The sequence below is a fragment of the Alosa sapidissima genome, chromosome 10, assembly GCF_018492685.1.
Source record: "Alosa sapidissima isolate fAloSap1 chromosome 10, fAloSap1.pri, whole genome shotgun sequence".
Lineage (NCBI taxonomy): Eukaryota > Metazoa > Chordata > Actinopteri > Clupeiformes > Clupeidae > Alosa > Alosa sapidissima.
In genome coordinates, this window is record NC_055966.1 from 20,926,962 (window position 1) to 20,947,321 (window position 20,360).

Consider the following 20,360-nt stretch of genomic DNA (forward strand, 5'->3'; position numbering starts at 1 on the left):
GGAAAAGTTAAACCAATGCAAACAATATTATCTTCCAAATATTTAGTAGTTACACATAACATAAATAACTAACCATACTTAGGCCTAAATGAATACGTTTAAAACATTTGTCTAGATGATATGCTATTTGTATGATTTAGGCCTATAATTAGGCTACTCAGGGTAAACTGGAATTTAACCATATTAAGTTAATCGTAGCCTATGTAGGCCTAGCCAATATGATGGTCAATTACTGCAAGACTTTCACACAGATAGACTGGGCGGAGTTAGGCTGGTCCTGATGACACGACAACGGGTAGCAGGTCTAGGATATATAATCATGTCCCCAATTCATTGAGCCAAAGTAGGCTGGCTACCTAGGGTGAAGCAGCTTGCTGCAATGAAGAGAGCGACAGAGTCAGTTATGCCAACAGGAGAGGCGCAGATGGACAGCACAAAGGGCAATTGCAAAACTCCAAGTTAAATTTCTTTAATGACCTCATCTGCACATAAACCACTTTTGAAAATGGGGAAAGAAATTCCGTCCACCAAGAAACTCTGCCAAGACAACTGTGTCCGTCATATCAACTATCTTGACACACAGGTGTTTGCAATGAAACATCTTTCATTGCGCGACATGGTGGTGACACCCGACAGTGTTCCGAAATTTACAATTCCACCACTCTGCCAATCACGCCGTCGGGGACTTCAAAATCCGAGTGACCGGGAGGACACTGATTTTGGGACCTTGCGACGGCACACAATGCCGTGGTTAACGTTGTCGTCTGTCAGAGACAGGCATGTTAAGTCAAATGCTGGTGTGGAGTTCTTTTTGTCACAGTTTTCTAATGACATTTCAGCTGACCCGACCACCAGAGCAGCGATGTCTCTTCCTCACTTGACAAAAATCACAACTCCTTATGGATTTCTCGCGCTAGGAGAGAGCCCCTGCGTTCCAAGAAGAGAGTCGTTATTCTTCGAGGGCCATGCACACAGTGTGTGCGCCACTGAGGGCAAAGGCCTACAACATTCTGGGCATCCAACGTTAAGACGCCAGTCTTACTCCCTAACCGATATAGGAAACATTCCACATGAAGTGAAAACTCCTGCACGTTCGTTGTCCTGTGGTACTGCCAATGGTCTCCGTTGCGCGATCGGTCAGGCAGAAAAGTTTCGCCTCGCGGACTCCTGCCACCCCTCACCTGTCCCACCTTGCACTAAAGGACGGTTAACGCATATACTCAAAAAGCGCTTGGCATCGGTCAGGGCATTGACTCCCGGACAGCGCTCCAAATGAGAAGTTCGCGTTTTGGGGACTCCAAGAGACATTCAGTGAACAAGATGGGAACCTTGTTATCGTTCCCATGAGTCGTAATGCATTTTAAACTAAATTGTTCCATAAGGTCATTCAACCAACTTGACTTGGCACTCTATAGCATCTTTGTCTCCATAGGCTACACCACTTTCCGTGGTGATGCCCCATAGGTGCCCACTTTGTAGGGAAGTAGGTCTACAGACAGACATCAATGAAAACTTCTGCTGTAACAGAGATCATAAATTAGCTGATGAGATAAAATATCTAATACTTGAACCATTATGCTGCTTTTGTCTGATGTCCTGAACATCAGAGGTTTCAGCCCAGCCAGTGACTTTACTGACAAATGTCTGTTTGGCAGATTGTGTTTTGTGACAACTGGAATGTCTAATAGTCTTTGCTACCCATCCGTCTTTAGTTTGTCTGAAAAGCAATGTGATGAATACATGAATAATAAAACATATTTTCTGTAGCGATGCTGTCCATAATTGTATGCAGTAAATTGTTTAATGTACACATGTTAATGTAGACCATGAATGCACATTACAGCAAATAAATGATTTTGGAAAGAATGGCAAAGACCATAAGTCTCAATGACACAACCTGGATTACCCTCCAGAGAAAACACTTCAGGCATTTGATCTTTTAATTCTTAAAAAACAAACAACACAGACAGGAAAACAGGGTAACGGATCTTGGGAAGCTACATTATTATGTAAGTTACAATGAACTATTTAAACAATGAACAACAAATCACATCAAAGGTAACATAGTCTTTAAACCACCATATGGCACATGTATGGAACATAAAATACATAATCCCCTATAAGACATTCTTCCTGTAAATCTATTGCCAAAGGATCCATTACTACAGACAATCTCAGTGTTTCACGATGATAAGAGAGTAGCTTCATCCATATAAACCTTTTGAATGTCAGCTGAAGCAGTGTCCTTTCATCGGTGATTTCTGAGCAATGACCAAAACTAGAGTTCATTGTTTTCAGGTCATCTCTGACAGTCTTGCTGATATACTATATTGTTGTGGCAAAGTACTCGATCCATTTCTCCCATAGGTCAATGAAACACTGAATCGGTTGAGCTCCAAGACAGGTGGCTGACCATACTGGCACCGGCAAAAACTGGAGTACCATCAACAAGTGTCCAACTTATTGCCAGGTTGTGTGACATAAAAGATATACATTGATACAACTACAAAGAATCACATCTTGGCAAGATATTTATACATAGCTGTCATTTTGAGCACATTTCCGGTGAATAATGATATTTAGTGTAAGTGAGCTAATGGTCTTCTGCTTCTATGCAGTTATTCTTTAGTGAGATTTACTTAAAGTGTTGTAGGAGTACCAACATAGTTATGCACACACTCTCACTCACTCACTCACTCACTCACTCACACACACACACACACACACACACACAGTGTATTCAACATTTTATACCAAATAAGGCTCAGTTGTTTGTTCTTTGAAGTGCTTGAATACTTTCCAATGTGCCACGCCAGCCGGATTACATTACAGGACCACTAGATGGCAATGCTATATCATTAACCATTAACAAGACGAAGAGAGACACTGCCACCACCGGACTGAATTCTTCATTCTTGCAGAACCATATATGAGTGGTGTGAAAAACACTGAAACATTTACAAAGCAACAAAAGGCCAAATCCACACAATTGGGACAAGTGATAATAGAAAGTGTATTTTTTATTTTTTTGGTGGTGGTGGTGGTGAGGGGTGCGATTCAAGAGTATGCGTACTTCTAGAGTTTCTTTTGTGTCGTGGCCAACAGTGACCCCCCATCCTCAACCCGTTTGTCCATTCTGTCACAGGCCGCAGAAAGCGTTTAGTCACTGTCACTTGTGCTCTCCCCCAGTAGCCAGTAGGTCCTCATCTTCCCCTTGCCTTTCATCTCCACATCTCCTCTCAGCTCCAGCTGGAAACAGTTGAACTCCAGCAGCACATTGTGTGTTGCCTCTGACAAATGGATTCTCAAGGCTAAAAGGTGGAGAGAGGAAGGAAGAGAGAGAATGAGAGAGAGAGAGAGAGAGTACAGGAGAGGTAAGAGATTGAGAGAGAAAGAGAGAGAGTCAGTAATTAGTCAGTTAGTCATAGCATGAGAAGAAGTCACACATTGCTGATGTCAACACGCAAACAGTAGAGTCACCTTTGATGCCAGGTGTGAATATCACTCTTTTAACTGAAGCTGTCCAACGCAGAGCACACAGTCCATGTGGAGCGTGATGCGGTGTCTATGTTATGCAGATGCATTAATTAGGTGATCCCTAATTTGATTCCAGCCTCACCCAGACCTTTCCTCTTCCATCCGTGGCAATTATACTGCCTTTGATCCATATTGAATGAGGCTGGATCTTTCCCTGGGTGGAGGGTATTAGTTACCTTGTGCCATCTATACTTGCTACTGTCATTCTCATTTCTCTAGTAGCCACAGTCAGCTGAATTCTATTCCATTCTCTTATGTTACTGCACAGGGATAAAAATGGAAAGAGCCACCTCAGTGCATAATGATGTGCTGATTGCTCAGTGTGGAGAGGTGGAGCTCACAGCACAGAGGATGGGACTGAGAATAAAGTGAGACAATGACTTTGGTAAAAAAATGGAAATGAGTCCTATCCTGTAGTTCAAATTTGAGTATTCGGTGTTACCTTCGCCAGTGGATTCCATGCGAGAGGATGTGTTGACCGTGTCTCCAAAGAGACAATACCGAGGCATTTTCAGTCCAACCACACCGGCGCAAACAGGGCCTGTACACACACACACACACACACACACACACACACACACACACACACACACACACATCCAAACAAAGAACATTGACACTCATCTGGTGCAGAGGTCGATGGGAAGGACAGCTGCACAATGCAGATAAAAAACACTTTGTTCCTTTCAGCATTTCCTCTTAAGGCTCAGTGGGCAAGATGACCTCCTCTTTTAGTACCAGTGGTCTGGTGGTTATTGTCAAGCAAAACTAGCAACTCATCATCAGTCTCTTCAAACATTAATGATATGCATGAAGAGTTCAGATACAAAACCCTCTAAATCCGTCTGATTACTTTTCTTTTAAATGAGCATGTTTTTGCCAACAAATCAATATTTCAGACCAAGAAGAGTGTGGTATTTAGCTAGCTCTGGCAGCAAATGTAATTTGCCGCCGCTAGGGGCGCGTCTAGATTTCTAGGCTAGTATTTAGCAGGTTTTGAAGCTAAATTATTTGATTAACGTATACTTTGTGTGGAGAGCATTCACTCACCATCGTTATCTCATTTGACAGAGGTGGCGTTTAGAGGCTTTTGCATCTGAACTCTTCATATATACCTCCACATGCATACCTTTTTATCACTGCATTGAGGATATGGACAATTCATATAATTTAAACTACAGGTGCTTTGTTGTGAAATATTTGTATACTATTAACATGGCATTCAATGCATAAGCATGTCCAAGACTCACCGCTGTGGATTCCTATGCGCAGTTTAAGCTGCTGATCCGGCCGGTGGCGTATCTTGAACGTTCGCACAGCCTTCAGTAAAGCTAACGACATGCGGGCAATCTCCCGACCGTGCATCTTCCCGTTGCGAACCGGGAGGCCGGACACCACCATATAGGCATCTCCAATAGTCTCCACCTGGGGAATAACCAGGAGAACAGTTATGCGGGAGACTTTTTAAACAAGGAATGGATTTGATTTATATCCATATATATTTGATATATATTAGGTGTTTTTCAAGTGCATCAGTAGATTTCTTCATCATAAACTCAGTCATGCACTCTTAGCCTACATGATTCAGTTCATCTACTGGCATCATTATGGCTAAGTGGGTGTCAAAAGAGTGGTTGAAACGTGACTCTGCATACCTTGTAAACATCAAAGTTATCAATGATGGCATCAAAGCAAGTGTAGAGATCATTGAGAAGGGTCACCACCTGAGTGATAAACAAACAAAGAGGCAAAGCTGTCAGAGAGAGACCCCACAGGAATAAAAGACAGATAGACAGAGAAAAATGGAGAAAGACAGAGAGAAATAGAGAAAGAAAGAGAGAAATGGAGAAAGACAGAGAGAAAGAGATGGAGAATCAAATCAACTGGGAATCAAATCAAATCGAGTCGAGTCACTTTATTTGTATAGCACATTTAAAAACAACAGGACAGGAGTTGACCCAAAGTGCTTCACAAATAATGCAGAGAAGTAATTGCCTGTGCATACAAACATAGAAACAAAGCCCAGAGTTACAAGGATTGAAGGAGGGATGACATAATAGATAAAAGATAAAAAAGACATAAAAGATAAGAAGATAAAATTAAAATAAAAGACATGAAAAATAAAATGATGAATTCAAGTAAATAGGGATGAAATAAACAAATAAATAACCATAATAAAACAAAGTAAAACAACAGGCAGTAAAAACATAATTATGATGCAGTTAAAAAACTGAAAAAACAGCAAAATAAAGTTCATGAGTAGAAGGGTGCATCAGGAGGAACTAAAAGTAAGAGAGAAAATCTTTAGATTGGACTTAAAACTAGCAACTGCAAAAACACTTGATGTGAAAAGAAAAGGTGTTCCAGGAGCAGCTACAAAGAAAGTAAAATGAAAAAACTTAATTGTGTGACTTCTGAACATCAAAAGTCTTATTAAAGCCTGCATGGTGCATGGTTAAAGATGGAACTGCAGAATTGCAGGTCTGGTGAAACGAGACAGAGAGGGAATGTGCTCATTGATTTCGGTCTTCCTACCTGCATGGGAGTGCTGGCTGCGGAGAGGGCAGTGAACCCAACTATATCACTGAAGTAGATGGTGACCGAGTCAAATGCCTCAGCCTGGACCGTCTCCCCCCTCTTCAACTGTTCTGCAACTGAGCTGCAGACCACACAATAGGAATGAGTCAGAGTGTAGGTTTTGTAACTCTGGAAAAATGAATGCAGGGCAAACATCAATTAACCTTTGTATTTTTTATGACGATTTCACCATGACCTCATACCAAGGTGTTTACATTGTACAGCGCATGATCTAAATTACACAGTAACGCATCATTGACCCAATCTGACTTGTCCAAAACACCGTGCTTGAAACCAGAGGCTGTGGGGTGAATACGTGACTCACTGTGGAAGGATCTGGTAAAGAAGTGCCTCCGCTTTGCGCTTCTCCTCCAGGTAAGCCTGCGTCCTCTCCTCCACCAACTCCTCCAAGTTATTGGCATACTGCTCCATTCGCGAGAGCAGGTTGTCCAGGATATTACTGCTGTGCTCCCTGCGGTCAGACACGTGGGAGGGAAAGCGAATTGTTGATTAGCACCGCACCGCACCGCACCACACACACACACACACACACACACACACATTTACCGTAATTGTCATAAACAATTTGATAAAGAAGTCCAAGTCAGTCAACAAGTGGTAAGAACTTCCACGACATACTATGAGCTTTATAGCTAATTGCTCAGCTGGAATGCCGTAATGAAATGACCTGGCTCAGTGGAGCACAGGGGTACTCTCCCATCTCTTCCCTGGGCCTAGACATTGTGTACAGGCAGCCCACACACCTGTTCTGCTTGCGCAACTGCATTTTGATCTGGTTGAACTCCAGCCTCTCACACGGGTCCTCGGCCCAGCAGCGCTGCATTAGCTGGCCCAGCTCCTCACTGTGCATCTGGGGGTTGACGGTGGGACGCAGGTGCGGGCACTCGCCCATGGCCAGGCGGTCAATGATCTCTGTGGAGGAGCACAGAGAAGGACGAGGAGGAGAGGTTAGGAGGAAGGGGCAGCATCCTATACCATATACCATAAGGGTCTAGTGCCCACAAGGACCTAGGTTCGAGTCTGGCCTGAAATCATTTCTCAATTCTACTCCTCATCTCTCTCCCACTCATCTCCTGTCTTCTGCCCTATCAGTAAAGGGCAGAAAATCGCAAAGATGAAACTTTTCAAAAATAAGAAAAAGAGAAAAGGGATAAAAGGTGAGGGGCAGTCAAGATAGATTCACTGTACATTATTATTATTATTCAATGGACATTACAAAGATGGTTTGTCTGTCAACCAGAAATTTGTCTTATCCTCTCATCGAGTCTGAGACAGGAAATAAAGCTAACCCATTTGATGACCTCATAAACGAGGTTGATCAAGGACATATTTTCAATCACGAGCGACTATCTCTGCCTCTTATTATGAGGCCGCTAGCGAAGCGGTCATATAGGGATTGTCAAAGTTGTTTTTTTTTGTTTTTTTCACAGTCATCTACTTCCTGAATTTTTGGTCAACGATACCCGGGACACCGAACCACCGGGGTACATGAAATTTGGTGGGTATGTAGCCCCACTAGACTTTTACAGAAAAATTTTGTTTGGTCCCCGGGGGCCACTCCCCCTCCGCCTCAACGCTGGGCCCCCCGAAACCCAAAAAAATGTTTTCCTAAATAACTACCTGAACCGTGGCACAGAGGATGAAGACATTTTTATGGTATGTTGGTCTCAAGGGGCCACATCAACCTAGCCCATAATCACTCATTTGTGATTTGCACCCCCCCGGTAAAAAATTAAAATGCAATATCATTCTGCTTTAATCGCCCCTCTCTTCAGTTAAGATGTTCAGAACTGCACCAAATTTTATGTGTATGATTAACCTGACATTCTCTGGGGGTATGCCAAGTTTCGTAGCGGCGGTCATAATAATAATTTGGCTGCATTTCCAGTATTGGCGTCACGTAGTCGTTTGTCCACTAGGTGGCGCATCGTTGCAGTGAGACGTAATTTTGTTGGAAGTTAATCTAAAGTGGGTTGGAAAGACACTACGCTTCCTACATTGACAAGACTGTACACTAGTTTACCGCAGAGAACGTCTAATAAGCGTAGGATGATTTCTGCATGACATCCCATTTCCTCTTGAAGCCAAAATAAATCTGAGAATGTTTATCGGACATGCTTGTTTTTACTGCAGGTAGGCTACATTAATCCTATCAATAGCAGGTAAAATAATTTTAATGTTACCGTTAGCATGGTTGAGTGATGGAGGCCGATTTGATTATTGATGTATTTGTAGAAAACCATAAATGCGTTTATAGGCTACCAAGCAAATTGATAACAGCACTAATTATATCTTTCGACTGTAATCTCATTTGCTTATGACCATAACCTAGGCTACTAACAGGAGCTAAGTGAGTAAGCTGCTACGTGATGGTTTTATAATGGAAAATATATAGGCTACCTGAAAGATAACCTGTCTATAATGCATCCTAAACACATGGCACATTTCTGCTCAAAGTCTCAAAAAGCATCTGAGTCAACGTTCATTCCCAAACACCCATATAGGCTACTTCAATCCTCTATTTTCAAAGGTGATTCAAGTAAGGAAGAGCATGACTCAAAGTAAAGTAACTGAAACTACATAAATTCGTCAAAGTGAATCATTTGTGTCAACTCGCCGCAATGTAGATTTATTAACGCACATCTCCAAAATCAAATGCGTCAGCCTACAAATTTTAAACCAGATGTTTTAGAGCGCACGCTGAGATGTATTCAGGGCAGGGCTGTACCTACACATATTTGTTGTACGTGCTACAAAAATCATTCTTTGTGATGGATGATTTAGTACCAACGTTACACCGGTCAGATACAGTTTTGCCTATGGCTATACCGTGAGACTGAGGCGCTTTTTGTTTGTTCGAAGTGCGTGTTTAGGGTGTGAGAGGGGAGTCGATGTGCTTTGATTCCAGCTTGGTAGTTGTAGTTTATGCGATTAAAAAACACGTGTGTGTGAAGTATCTAAACAATGATAACGCTTTAATTATGGCTGCTTTAGCCACAGACCTTGAGCTGTACAGTGGGTTGGGTTCCATTTAGAAGTGTCCACTTCATTCACCCAGCTACGTGAATGTATTAGCCTACTACTGATATGCAAAACTATTAACTTTTCGCCAAGAGGTGGCAGCTTAAGTCCGCTTGATACTGTAAGCCATTGGTTCCCAAAGGAGATTTTATTTGGGTCGCCAGCATAGCCTAGTGACAATTTGTGTTGTGTAATAGGCCTATCATAGGGCCTACCTTATATAGCTTATAGTTTGTTAACAGCCACGGTTTTGTCCCTCTATGCATTTTTGCATTTAGAATAGCTTTGAAACCGGGGGGCGGGGGCGCCAGTGCGTGGATATCTCAATCGCAAAATTAAACAATATTTCTATCGGGCGCCTACCATGGACTAGGCTGGGTGAAAATCAAAAGATTGCGTCAAAAGATTTAGCTTGGTCTGGCGAAAGCCAGACTAACCATGGACCTCATAGTTGCAAAATGCAAGGGAACATAAATCAGCATATTATTTACTCTTTCTGCTGTTAAAGAATGTGTTTGTGTTGTATGTATGCTGCTGCTGAGACCTTCAATAAAGTATCTATCTATCTATCTATCTATCTATCTATCTATCTATCTATCTATCTATCTATATTATTTGCACAAACAATAACGGACAGTAGCTCTTCAACTTGGCCCGTTAAAATGTGTATGAACAGTCTCGCAACGCATTTCATGAAGTCCCTTTTGGACATGTCAGTTATTTGCACCACTGGGTAAAACGGCATTTTGTTTTAGACTACTGGTATTTAATTTGTGCATTGACAATAAAGCTGAATATCATATGAACTAGATGACTAAACTTATGAATATGTAGAAGAAGAAACATTCACAAAAATCCATGACATGACCTCTCTTCTTGATAGCTGTTGAAAACTGCATGGAACTGACAGGGATTGTTTTGTTTAATAATAAATAAATAAATACATTATGCTGCTACCTTCTGCTTTTCCCAAATACAATGTAGCCTACAGGTGTACCTTTCATCAGTCCAGTTGCAATGGATGGACTGTCATGAACTGCCCTACTTGTGATTGTTTAGAGATTTTAAAGGTTTTATAACAATGCTACACATTTTTTAGTAAGTGCTACAAATCTATTCACCTTTGCAGCGCCAGTAGGCAACTTTGTGTGCAGAATGTGTGCAAACACACATTCCAAACAAGCATACACAAAAGTTTCAAGAGTGGGGGGTGGAGTAGAAGATGGAGACAGATTCATTAATATGATTTAATTTCGCGGAATGGATGTACAGGACTGAGCGGCGGTCATATTTTGTACCGCTATTCAGGAAATACACCTATTCTGATTGCTCATTTGCTTTGCTCTGTCATCACCTCACCTGTTGTATGTGTCACAAGGTCGGTTCGTTTGCCGCTCACGGGCCTCGAACACGCCACCTTGACACACACCGGCATGGGAGACGAACGCTCTAACCACTGAGCTAAAAGCCCAGGCTTCCAACTGAAGAATGCTATTAAAATTGTCTCCTTAATCCCAAATGGAGATACAGTTGACCGAGTAGATTCCAGTAGTTAAGAGCAGGTAAAACTTGAGGCTGGCTTGCAAAAGAATAGTTCTTTATTCTGGATGTAACAATAGAGTTCTGGTAACCCTGTTGTACGCACAGCACAGCACAGTGTTACAAGGTGAAGCCAAGGTAAGAAACTGAAGCAAAGATCTGGGAAACTTCTGGCTAATTATAATACCAGAATATACATTCACGTCTGGGGTCAAATTGGAGGGGGGGAAACAGAAAGTGATATAGCCTTATTCAATTAAGACGTCTTGTGGGGGAACAATTAGTTAGGTACACCATTTGCTATTGTAAGGTGACAACATTCTGTCTGCTTACAATAAACATCCTGTCCTCGCAGTTTCTGCAGTATTAAACAAAGAACCAAAAGAATGACATACAGAAAACCACTAAAATCTAACACAACTCAGAGGTTAGAAGCGTTCTTAAGGTTAGGGCTGTGAGGATTTACACACAGGCTAGCTCAGTCTGCCTCCGTTACATATGCATATCCCTTCTTCTTTTAAACCTCCTTCATCTATTTTTTGTCTGTGTTAGCTTTTATATTCATTGTTTGTTTGCATTTTCATCTCATGAAAAGGTTAACCTTTGGGTATTTCACAAAGGCTCCTAACAAAATTAAAAGTGTTTGGGTTTTCCGCATCTATTCTGTAAAAACTATTTTCTTTTGTTTTCTCTATTTTTATGCAAATTATGTTCTGGGAGTCATTTATATATTTTTTCATATTTAAACTTCCTATGACTGCCACAAACACAAATATTCCAGGACTTTCTTTTCCTGATGCAACTAGCACTAGCAGCCTGCAAGGCTATTCTACTGTACATATATAAAATATTATATATAAATCTTATAGTCATAGCACCATAGTGCTTTTCCATATAGCTGTAATTACAGAATCTCAACCTCAGACTGCAACTGACACATCTGAGCTTCGCTGAGCACACTAGCTAAATGATATTGACATTTTCAAGGCCAGTCATAGGACTACGCACAGAATGTCCTCAAACGGAGGAAAGTACTAAGGAATCATGTGTTTATGTTGACAGAGCTTTGTTTTTGCTTGTGTTTGTGTTGACAGAGCTTTGTTTTTGTGTTCCAGATGAGCTCCAACAGATGGTCAGCTAAGTTTGAGTGGAATGTTCAGCACTAATGCAATTCTGTAACACTCATATCATTCTACACTCACTCTCTGTCACCCTTGTTTCAGTGGGGGTGTCTGGCATCAGGACCAATACAAAACTAATTCTGGCTGTGCTTCAAGTCTCAATAGGGTGGCCAGACGTCCTGCTTTAGGAAGGACAGTCCTGATTTTCAATGCCCTGTCCTGCGTCCTGCACAACATCAAGCAGGACGCGTATTTGTCCTGCTTTTTGAGACAGGGTTGAAGAGCAGAGTTCTAGAATCTTTGCTGGGACGCAGCACAACGTCCAATGCAGTAACATATCTAGTCTAACAAATGATTGACTAAGAGCGGTGTGAGATAAATATCTGAGCAGATATCATTGGTTAAAAACGTAAACAAGGCTCTATGTGCTGCTACGTCATGTATTCCGGCTTCATTGACAGAAAGTTAGACTACTGGTTAGCGCTTCGGACTTGTAACCGGAGAGTTGCCGGTTCAAACCCCGACCAGTAGGAACGGCTGAAGTGCCCTTGAGCAAGGCTCCTAACCCCTCACTGCTCCCAGAGCGTCGCTGTAGCAGGCAGCTCACTGCGTCGGGATTAGTGTGTGCTTCACCTCTCTGTGTGTTCACTGTGTGCTGAGTGTGTTTCACCAATTCACGGATTGGGATAAATGCAGAGACTGAATTTCCTTCATGGGATCAAAAGAGTATACATACTTTATACACACACACACACCACAAGGTATTGAATAAATACAAATACTGTGAACAAACACTTTTTGACTTTTCATTAATATTTTTTCCTATTCAGCTACACAAACATCATCTTTAAACTTTAACGGACACCCCCCACCCCCCCATCCCCACCTCCCCCCAACATTCAAAATCAATTGTATGCACCATTTTGCTATGTAGCATAGATATTATACACCATGTGAAAGCTTGGACTCTTGGGAATCCAAAAATGTCAAATTGAATCCCTGCTGCCCTCTTCCCCCTCCTCCGCTTTTGGTGCTACCCTGACCTCTGGCTGCAGGGTAGCTGCAGCACAATAAGTAGATGCAACATATTGGGTACTGAAATATTCACAAGAATCCATAGAAATTGAATCTTCATGTTGTTTTATCCAATATTAGTTGTGCAGATGTATAGTGTATCTTATACAAAACCATTGAACCAACAAAGTAAATGCAAAAATAGAGACTTATGTGTAATTATTCCATATTTTGTGTAGTCATTCTATATCAGGACACCTGACATACAATCCAAATAGTCTACAAGAAACCTCTGTTAGACTTTACTTTGAGACCAAGGTTATGCTTCTAGAGTGGTTGCTACACAGTAAGGCTTTTATTGTCAGTATGCATTTTGGGTAACCAAAAGTCCTATGGGGAGTTTCCATAGGGCGTTTTACAAAACGCATAAGCATACCTTGGTAAATCTTGGTCTCTAAAGTACTCATTTTTCATTCTATATTGATCTACCTTTGCACAAAGCTTCACAAGACCTGGTGCTAGGGCTCAGTTGTGTTTCTAAGTCCATTCAAGTGACCTAGAGGGCTGAATTATGGTCAGTTCAAAGATGCTTGCAATCCGGCAGGAAGAAAAAACTATATTCTAGCCTCTATAGTCCTGTGTCAGTACATCACAGTTATTCTTACGGTCTCTAAAGAGGTCAAGCATTTGATGGTGGGCCAAATTGGGTGAGAACAGTGGCTTCTAGAGTATAAGAACAGTGCGATGTCGGGATAAAAGCCTAGAGATGGCCTGGCCGTAATAGTTAAACCACACAAAATTGTATTGTAAATGAGAGTATACCAGAGTCTTATGTACACCATAGTAATTTATTGATATGCCGCATAATGTCCTGCTTTTTGGTGTTATGGAAATGGTCACCCTAAGTCCCAATAAAAAACACAAGACCTTTTCAGAATACCAAGCTGTTATTCAACATTTTAATGACTGAATACTGTCAAAGTTGTAGGTATCAATGACATTTCAAACATATGTTTAGTCATACTTTCCTGGTGTTCACTTGCAGCACAATGCCCACATACTAGCATGCTACCCTGTGGTCTTATTGCCTTGCTTGCATATGGCAGTAGAGAGAGAGTCTATATTTCAAGAAGGCATGATGATCGATGTGAGTGGCCAGCCCATCTTAATGGGGATCTACTTGGATGGTGTGCATTAAAAGCAGGATGTAGCACTGTTAGTGGTGGCTAATGAGTTTAGGGAAACAGAAATAGCCAAGCCAGCTGCACAAAGAAACATCTCCTCAGTGGCTGGTTTGGCTTTTACCAGCCTACTCTCAGCAGGATAAATTGCAAACCCCCACCATTTCTGCAGTTAGTCTGTAAACTGTTATGCTAACACTCAACATCACAACTGCTCTGCACATGACGTCATATATTTGCACATTATGCCTCATCCATTCATCCATCAACAGGGTCCTCAAGTTTTGACAGTGGTGACATTCGGGTGTATGACAGATTACCATTATGCATCTGGTATTAGGCCTAAATAAGCATAATAGGTCATTGGTTGACATGGACTAATACTAACATGTACGTAATATGCAAAGAGACAAGCAACAATTGTGAAAGACAGCAAAGTGGGAGAGGGCAAAACTTTGAAAAGGCAGATTTTAAGTGGGGCTCTGGGTAGGGAGACAGCATAGTACAACGATGAAATAATTGCACATATAGCCTACCAGTTCAGCACACACTTGAGCCCATGAACCAGACTAGTGCATCCGCATTATCATCATTGCCAACAATTGGCTGATCTCACAGCAAGGTTATATGATTCAGTCAACCCAGAAACTGGGAGCTTCACATAATTGTGCAGATTCACAGAAAACTACTGCTCCTGCTCTGCACCGGTGCAGTGGGATGGGTGCCCATTGTGACCAGCTGAGAAACAAATTGCTCAATTTCACCAGTTAATGTCAAGAGTGTTTAGTGAGACAGGGAGAACCCAGGGGCAGCCCTGCAGAAAATGGGAGAGCTGGAGCAAGTCAACACGTCGAGCTTAGGCCTGTGTGTGCTGCTCATCTATTTGTATCCATGCAGAGTAGTGCAGGGGGAAGGACATGTGCATCTCTCCTCTCAGGTGGTGAAGTGGCCCCTTCGTGATAATTGGTGGGGGGAGCTTAGCCTGGCCACCAGAGAGCCTGAGATGATGCATGGGTTGCTTGCCAAGAATGATCAAATAACTTAATGGACCAGATAGAAATGGGCTTCCCCTTCTATAATCTCATTGCAAGAGTGCTTGTTCAGAGCACATTACAAGGGGGAGGGCGTGAGCATTATGAGGGAGGGAAATTGTATTTGTGTGTGTCGTTATGTGTTGTTGTGAGGGGTGACAGGAAGTAGTTTCTTTGTCCGTATTGTTCAGGCATGTATGAAATCCATGGATTCTGTGACATACAGCGTTCTTCACATTTATTGGCACCCCTGGGAAAGATGACTGGAAAAAGGGATAGAAAATCAAACAACTTTTGGTGTTATATCTTAGTTTCTGAACTCCATAGAAAACCAGTGTGGTGAGCTTGAGAAGGGCACAAGACAGGACCTAGGAATCGAAGTCCGATCTGGAGATATTCCGTGAAGAGGAATGCTCTTAGATCCCTTGCTTTGTATTCTCTAACTTGTTTTAGGAGAAGACTAAGAGCTCTTTTATTGGAAAAGGGAAACTTAACAAAGAATAAAATTCAGGGGTGCTGATAACTGTGGCTTGTGTGTTTTGTTAAGAAATATTTATTTATCTATAAATTGCAGGAATGTCTGTCTGTGTGTTATTTTTAAAGCAGACCTACCTGCGGCCATGTAATTGGGCTACGGGTTTTCTACAGGAATAGCATGTTTGAAAGGGCACTGCACTAATTTCTTTACATTCATTTTGTTTTTAAATAAACAAAGACAAGCTGTTTAGAAAAAAATGAAATAAGCCTTTAATAAAGTATGGCAATTTGTTAAAAGCACATGGGTCTTTATCAAAGGCTTTTTTTCGTATTTTTTTCTCCGACTCCAAACAGCCAAAGAGTGGGTTTCTATACTCTTTGATAGCACTCTCACCATTTCCCCCCTCTTATATATCTCTAAATGAGGATTTTTCTTCTCAGAATAGATCTACTTTCCTTCAGGGTTGGATTTTACCTCATTTATTTAAATGTGAAACTAAGATAAAAGGCCAAAAAATTCTACCTCTTTTACTCATCTCTACCAGGTGTGGAGGGTGCTGTACCACTGTTAGAACACCCACAGGTGCAAAGCACTCTGAAGCCGAGTGGATTTGGACTTTGAACCATGAGGTTGCAAGAAGTCTTGCATTTCTGAGTAGCAGAACAAAAGACTGGTCTCGTGTGTAAATAAATACTAGGAGAGAGTTGATTATAGCAGTATTTCAGCTCAGTGTCAGGATATTAGTTTCAGGGCAATGAAGCATGACACCCAAGAGCGAGGAGATGAGGCAGCAACTCTGCCCAGTTTGTTTTTGTCATTAAGGTGTCATTTTAATTACAGTGGCTGAGGGTTAAGGACTAATGTTGCTAACATTAAGCTTGGCTTACAGATACCTTCAAGAGATTTAGGTACAAAATAAAGAATCAGTGCAAGTCCTTTATCTGTCTCACATTTCTCTCTGGTCCACTCAACCAAAGTGGTTGCTGATATGTGGCTGTCTCCTGAAATGTCACTATACCCCCATGTCCAAGTCTAATTCAACAGTCATGTAAAATACAGATACAAAGTCATCCAAACAGAAGGAGCATTCCAAACTGGAGCTGTAATGCTCACTGTATAACCTAAGCCGGGCATGTCCATGATAAATGTATCCAGCACCACTACCCTGTCATATTCCAAAGTTCATGAAAAAGTAATGTATTGTTTTATATTCTTTTGGTGGGACACTGCCAAGAAGGTAATGGGGTTATGGATTATATTGGCATGGCGGTTTTAATATTGAGAGTCTATCAGTAAAGTACACTAAAATCATCTGACTTGTGTGCTTTACTCTGTAAATATTGCATTTTGTCAGTAAATTATACTGAGGTGTATATATATATAATACAGTATAATATTATCTGTTAGTAGTCTGACAAAAAATGTGCAATCAAACAATCAGTGTTTAAAAAATAAACTAATTATGCATGCTGTGAGTTTGATTAGCCTTTGATGAAAAACTCGAATTGAGTGATTAATCATTGCCTTCTATTAATCTGAAATTAGTCAATCAATTTGTGTTCCTTCAAGGTTGGATATGTCTTCATTGTTGTCATTGTGAAACCAAGATAAAATGCTAAAAGATAGGTTTTTTTAATTATATAATACCTCTTTATTCATCTTAACCTAGGGTGGCAATATGTGGAGGGTGCTGTGTCTGCGTTTTTATTTAGATGTTTCACAAAAAGAACCACATGGATGTCGCACAAAAAGGAGCACAAATCCATGTCAATAACCATGCCCCACAAAAAAAATTAGTCTCTGATTGGCGTATGGCTCCGAAGATGATCCAATCAGTTGACGAGTCCACTGTGCCATTACGGAGACACAAACTGCTCAGCACGACACCGAATTGATCAGTCGTGACAGGCGCTGTCTGTGTTCCTCTTGAAACCAAAAAAAAAACAAAAAAACAATGGTGTTTCTCAGACATTCGTCATGACAGAGCCAGCGAAAAAGAAGCAAAAACCAAGAAAACAGTAAGGAAATTGCCAATACTGCATAGTTTACCTTTAATTGTGAAGCCTACCTTGACCTGAGAGTCTGGTGTGTGATGATATCAGGCCATGGCCTTTTTAAAGCGGCATTGTTAAATCTACAATAAGCTATCAGTACAATGAATTTGGATTTGGAGTTAAAGACCAGAGTGCAGAGCTGTGACCCTAACTGTAAGTAACCTGCCATCTGCCTCAGTGTCAAAGCTGCACTACCTCATACTTACATGGAAATTATTGTATTTTCTTGCATTCATCTAAAATGATTTGATCCTTCTGACATTTCCTCGGAGTTTGTGTGATTGTGTGTGTGTGTGTGTGTGTGGTTTTTGTGTTGCATCTTGTGCTTGTGATATGCCCCTCTGGTTTGGTCTGTCAAGATGCATACTGATACAGTGTATTATTAATATTTTAGCACTTCCTGGCTTGTTTTCGCATGTGACCACTGACCTTTCGGACTTAGGGAGTCCTCGTCCAGGTAAAAAACTCCACAGCGCAGCGCCACTTCCTGCAGGATGATGCCGAAGCTGTAGACGTCGCCTTTCTGGGTGCCTGCCGGTGGAGGGCATTCCATCCTCAACAGTTCTGGAGCCGTCCACAGCCTTCCTGTTTGAGTGGAAAGGAGAAGGCAAACATTTAAGTTTACATAGAAGTGTCTGTAGTTAGCTGTAGTTAGCATTCTGTTGGAGATGAAATAGTTAATCAACAAGTGCTATGGAGTAGATGAGCCGACAAGCAAATCAAAGATTTAGAGAATTTCTCCACAGATGGAGTTGAAGTGGCAGAACTACAGTATTCACTAAAAAAGCATTAGAGCAGAACAGTGTACATTCTGATTGGGAGGATTTAGGATGTGAAAACCCTGTTTCTTTTTCCAGAACCATCTAGAGAGAAGCTTTTAATCACTGGCTGATAGAGGAAAATCGAGACTGACGTGCATAGTAGGAATGGGCATCCTTGATATCAGAATCGGTTCGGAAGCTGGAGAGGCCGTAGTCGGTGATCTTAAGCACAAAGCGATTATCCACCACACAGTTGGAGGACTTGAGGTTGCCATGGGAGACGATCACACTATTATGCAGGAAAGCCATACCCTGCAGAAGTGATTCAGAAAGACCTTGTTAGATATGAGCACCAGGCACACCAGGCAATGTAAAAGGCTATTCACACATACACTCACACATACACACACACACATACAGAGAGAAAGAGAGGTAGGTAAATATAGATAGATAGAGATAGAGAGAGAGAGAGAGAGAGAGAGAGAGAGAGAGAGAGCGAGAGAGCAGCATCTCCATGTATTCCACTCATAATAACCATGCTCACTATGGCAAACAAATTATTGTGATGTACAGACAGGACAAAAGGAGAAATTTAGAAAATGTGGATGTATGAAGTAAAGATACACACACCACAAACTTGGAGGGATTCATTAGCAATGTACGTCATTTACTATTGAACTCAGTGAAACTTCATTCCACCTGTCATGTCCATACCAAGCATCCCTCCCACCTTTATCTCAGAGGTATATAGTTGATCTTATATACCGGTAATTTGGTAATGATGCAAGCAGATAGGGTAACATTTAGCATAGCACACCATGATATATCAAATCACGATTAGTATATAATAGCCTCCTATTATTGTTGTTCTTCTTGCATGCTTTCTAGCATGCAATATTTTTCAGAAGACAGGGAGTTTATCATTCTCACATCCTTTCATATCCATTAAGGCTTCGTGCATGCAGGTTGGTATTTGGATGCTCTCCCCTCTCACATTTACGCGAGCAACCACTTTGTCTCATCTGAAATGTTTTCTCAGCCACAAGTCCCAAAGTCAAAATAAACTCATAGCTTCACACAGACAGGCTTGGGTTGAGGATTGCTGAACAGTGAAGTCCAACCCTTGATACTGGGGTTGGTGGTGTTGATGCAAGGAAGGAGGAGAGGAGAGGCAGAATATTACATCCTCATCCTCACTAAGAGGAAGAAAAATCAAAACAAGGATGAAACTAAGAATGGTGATGCTTACATACATAATTCATGAGAGCACTGTACATATAATGAGTAACGGGTAATGAGAGAGAGAGAGAGAGACAGAGGGAGAGAGATGAAAAAGGCCGATGGAAAAGGAGAGAGAGGGTGGAGAGATGTTTTAATTTACTGTGTTTTTCCTGTGTCGAGAGTTTACTTTACTATGCCATAAAAAACAGTACCTTAACAATATCACTGATGAGAGAATATTTGAACATCCAATCCAGTGTGATGCTTTCATTCTCCATAATGTCCTAAAGAGGATACAGACAAACACACAAACACACACACACACACACACACACACACACACACACACACACACACACACACATACGCACATACGCACAATCCTGTCAACATCTTCCATTGCATGCATGCCTATTATTTAGTACAGATCCTACTTCCTTCACTGCATGCTGTTTTCCACTGATATGCAAATCACATCATATTCAACCCACGTGGTCCATGTTAAATTGATAAGAAGCTTTAGCAAGGTTTTTGTTCAAAATTCATTTTTTTTTCTACCATGATGACAGGTTTTATATAACATCATGCGAATCAAGTGAATATGCAATACACCAACAAAGTGAAACACGTTCAAAAGCAAGCAACTGTCAATCTTACTGTCAATCAACAGATACCAACAACTACTGTGTATAGTGTATTGACACCCCTGAGCGTGGTGCTATCCCACCTGTGTTTGCATGTAGGCTCATGCACATGTTATTAAATTAGCAAAATTCTTTTGCCCAGTAATTAAGTTAGCTGTCC

The 20,360-nt window shown here is 41.3% G+C and overlaps 1 protein-coding gene across 2 annotated transcripts in view; it reads right to left on the bottom strand.

Moving 5' to 3' along the window:
- Positions 1-1,926: 1,926 nt before the first annotated feature.
- npr1b (natriuretic peptide receptor 1b) overlaps positions 1,927-20,360 on the bottom strand; it is a 67,706-nt gene continuing 49,272 nt past the window's right edge. For both annotated transcript variants that reach the window (XM_042106938.1, XM_042106937.1), the window contains exons 14-23: positions 19,769-19,840; positions 18,488-18,647; positions 18,004-18,159; positions 6,879-7,047; positions 6,440-6,586; positions 6,073-6,196; positions 5,193-5,261; positions 4,788-4,962; positions 3,980-4,078; positions 1,927-3,311 (exon numbers count right to left, since the gene is read on the bottom strand). In XM_042106938.1, the coding sequence (XP_041962872.1) occupies positions 3,160-3,311; positions 3,980-4,078; positions 4,788-4,962; positions 5,193-5,261; positions 6,073-6,196; positions 6,440-6,586; positions 6,879-7,047; positions 18,004-18,159; positions 18,488-18,647; positions 19,769-19,840 (1,323 nt within the window). In that variant the 3' untranslated portion in view covers positions 1,927-3,159. The remainder of the gene's footprint in view (positions 3,312-3,979; positions 4,079-4,787; positions 4,963-5,192; positions 5,262-6,072; positions 6,197-6,439; positions 6,587-6,878; positions 7,048-18,003; positions 18,160-18,487; positions 18,648-19,768; positions 19,841-20,360) is intronic.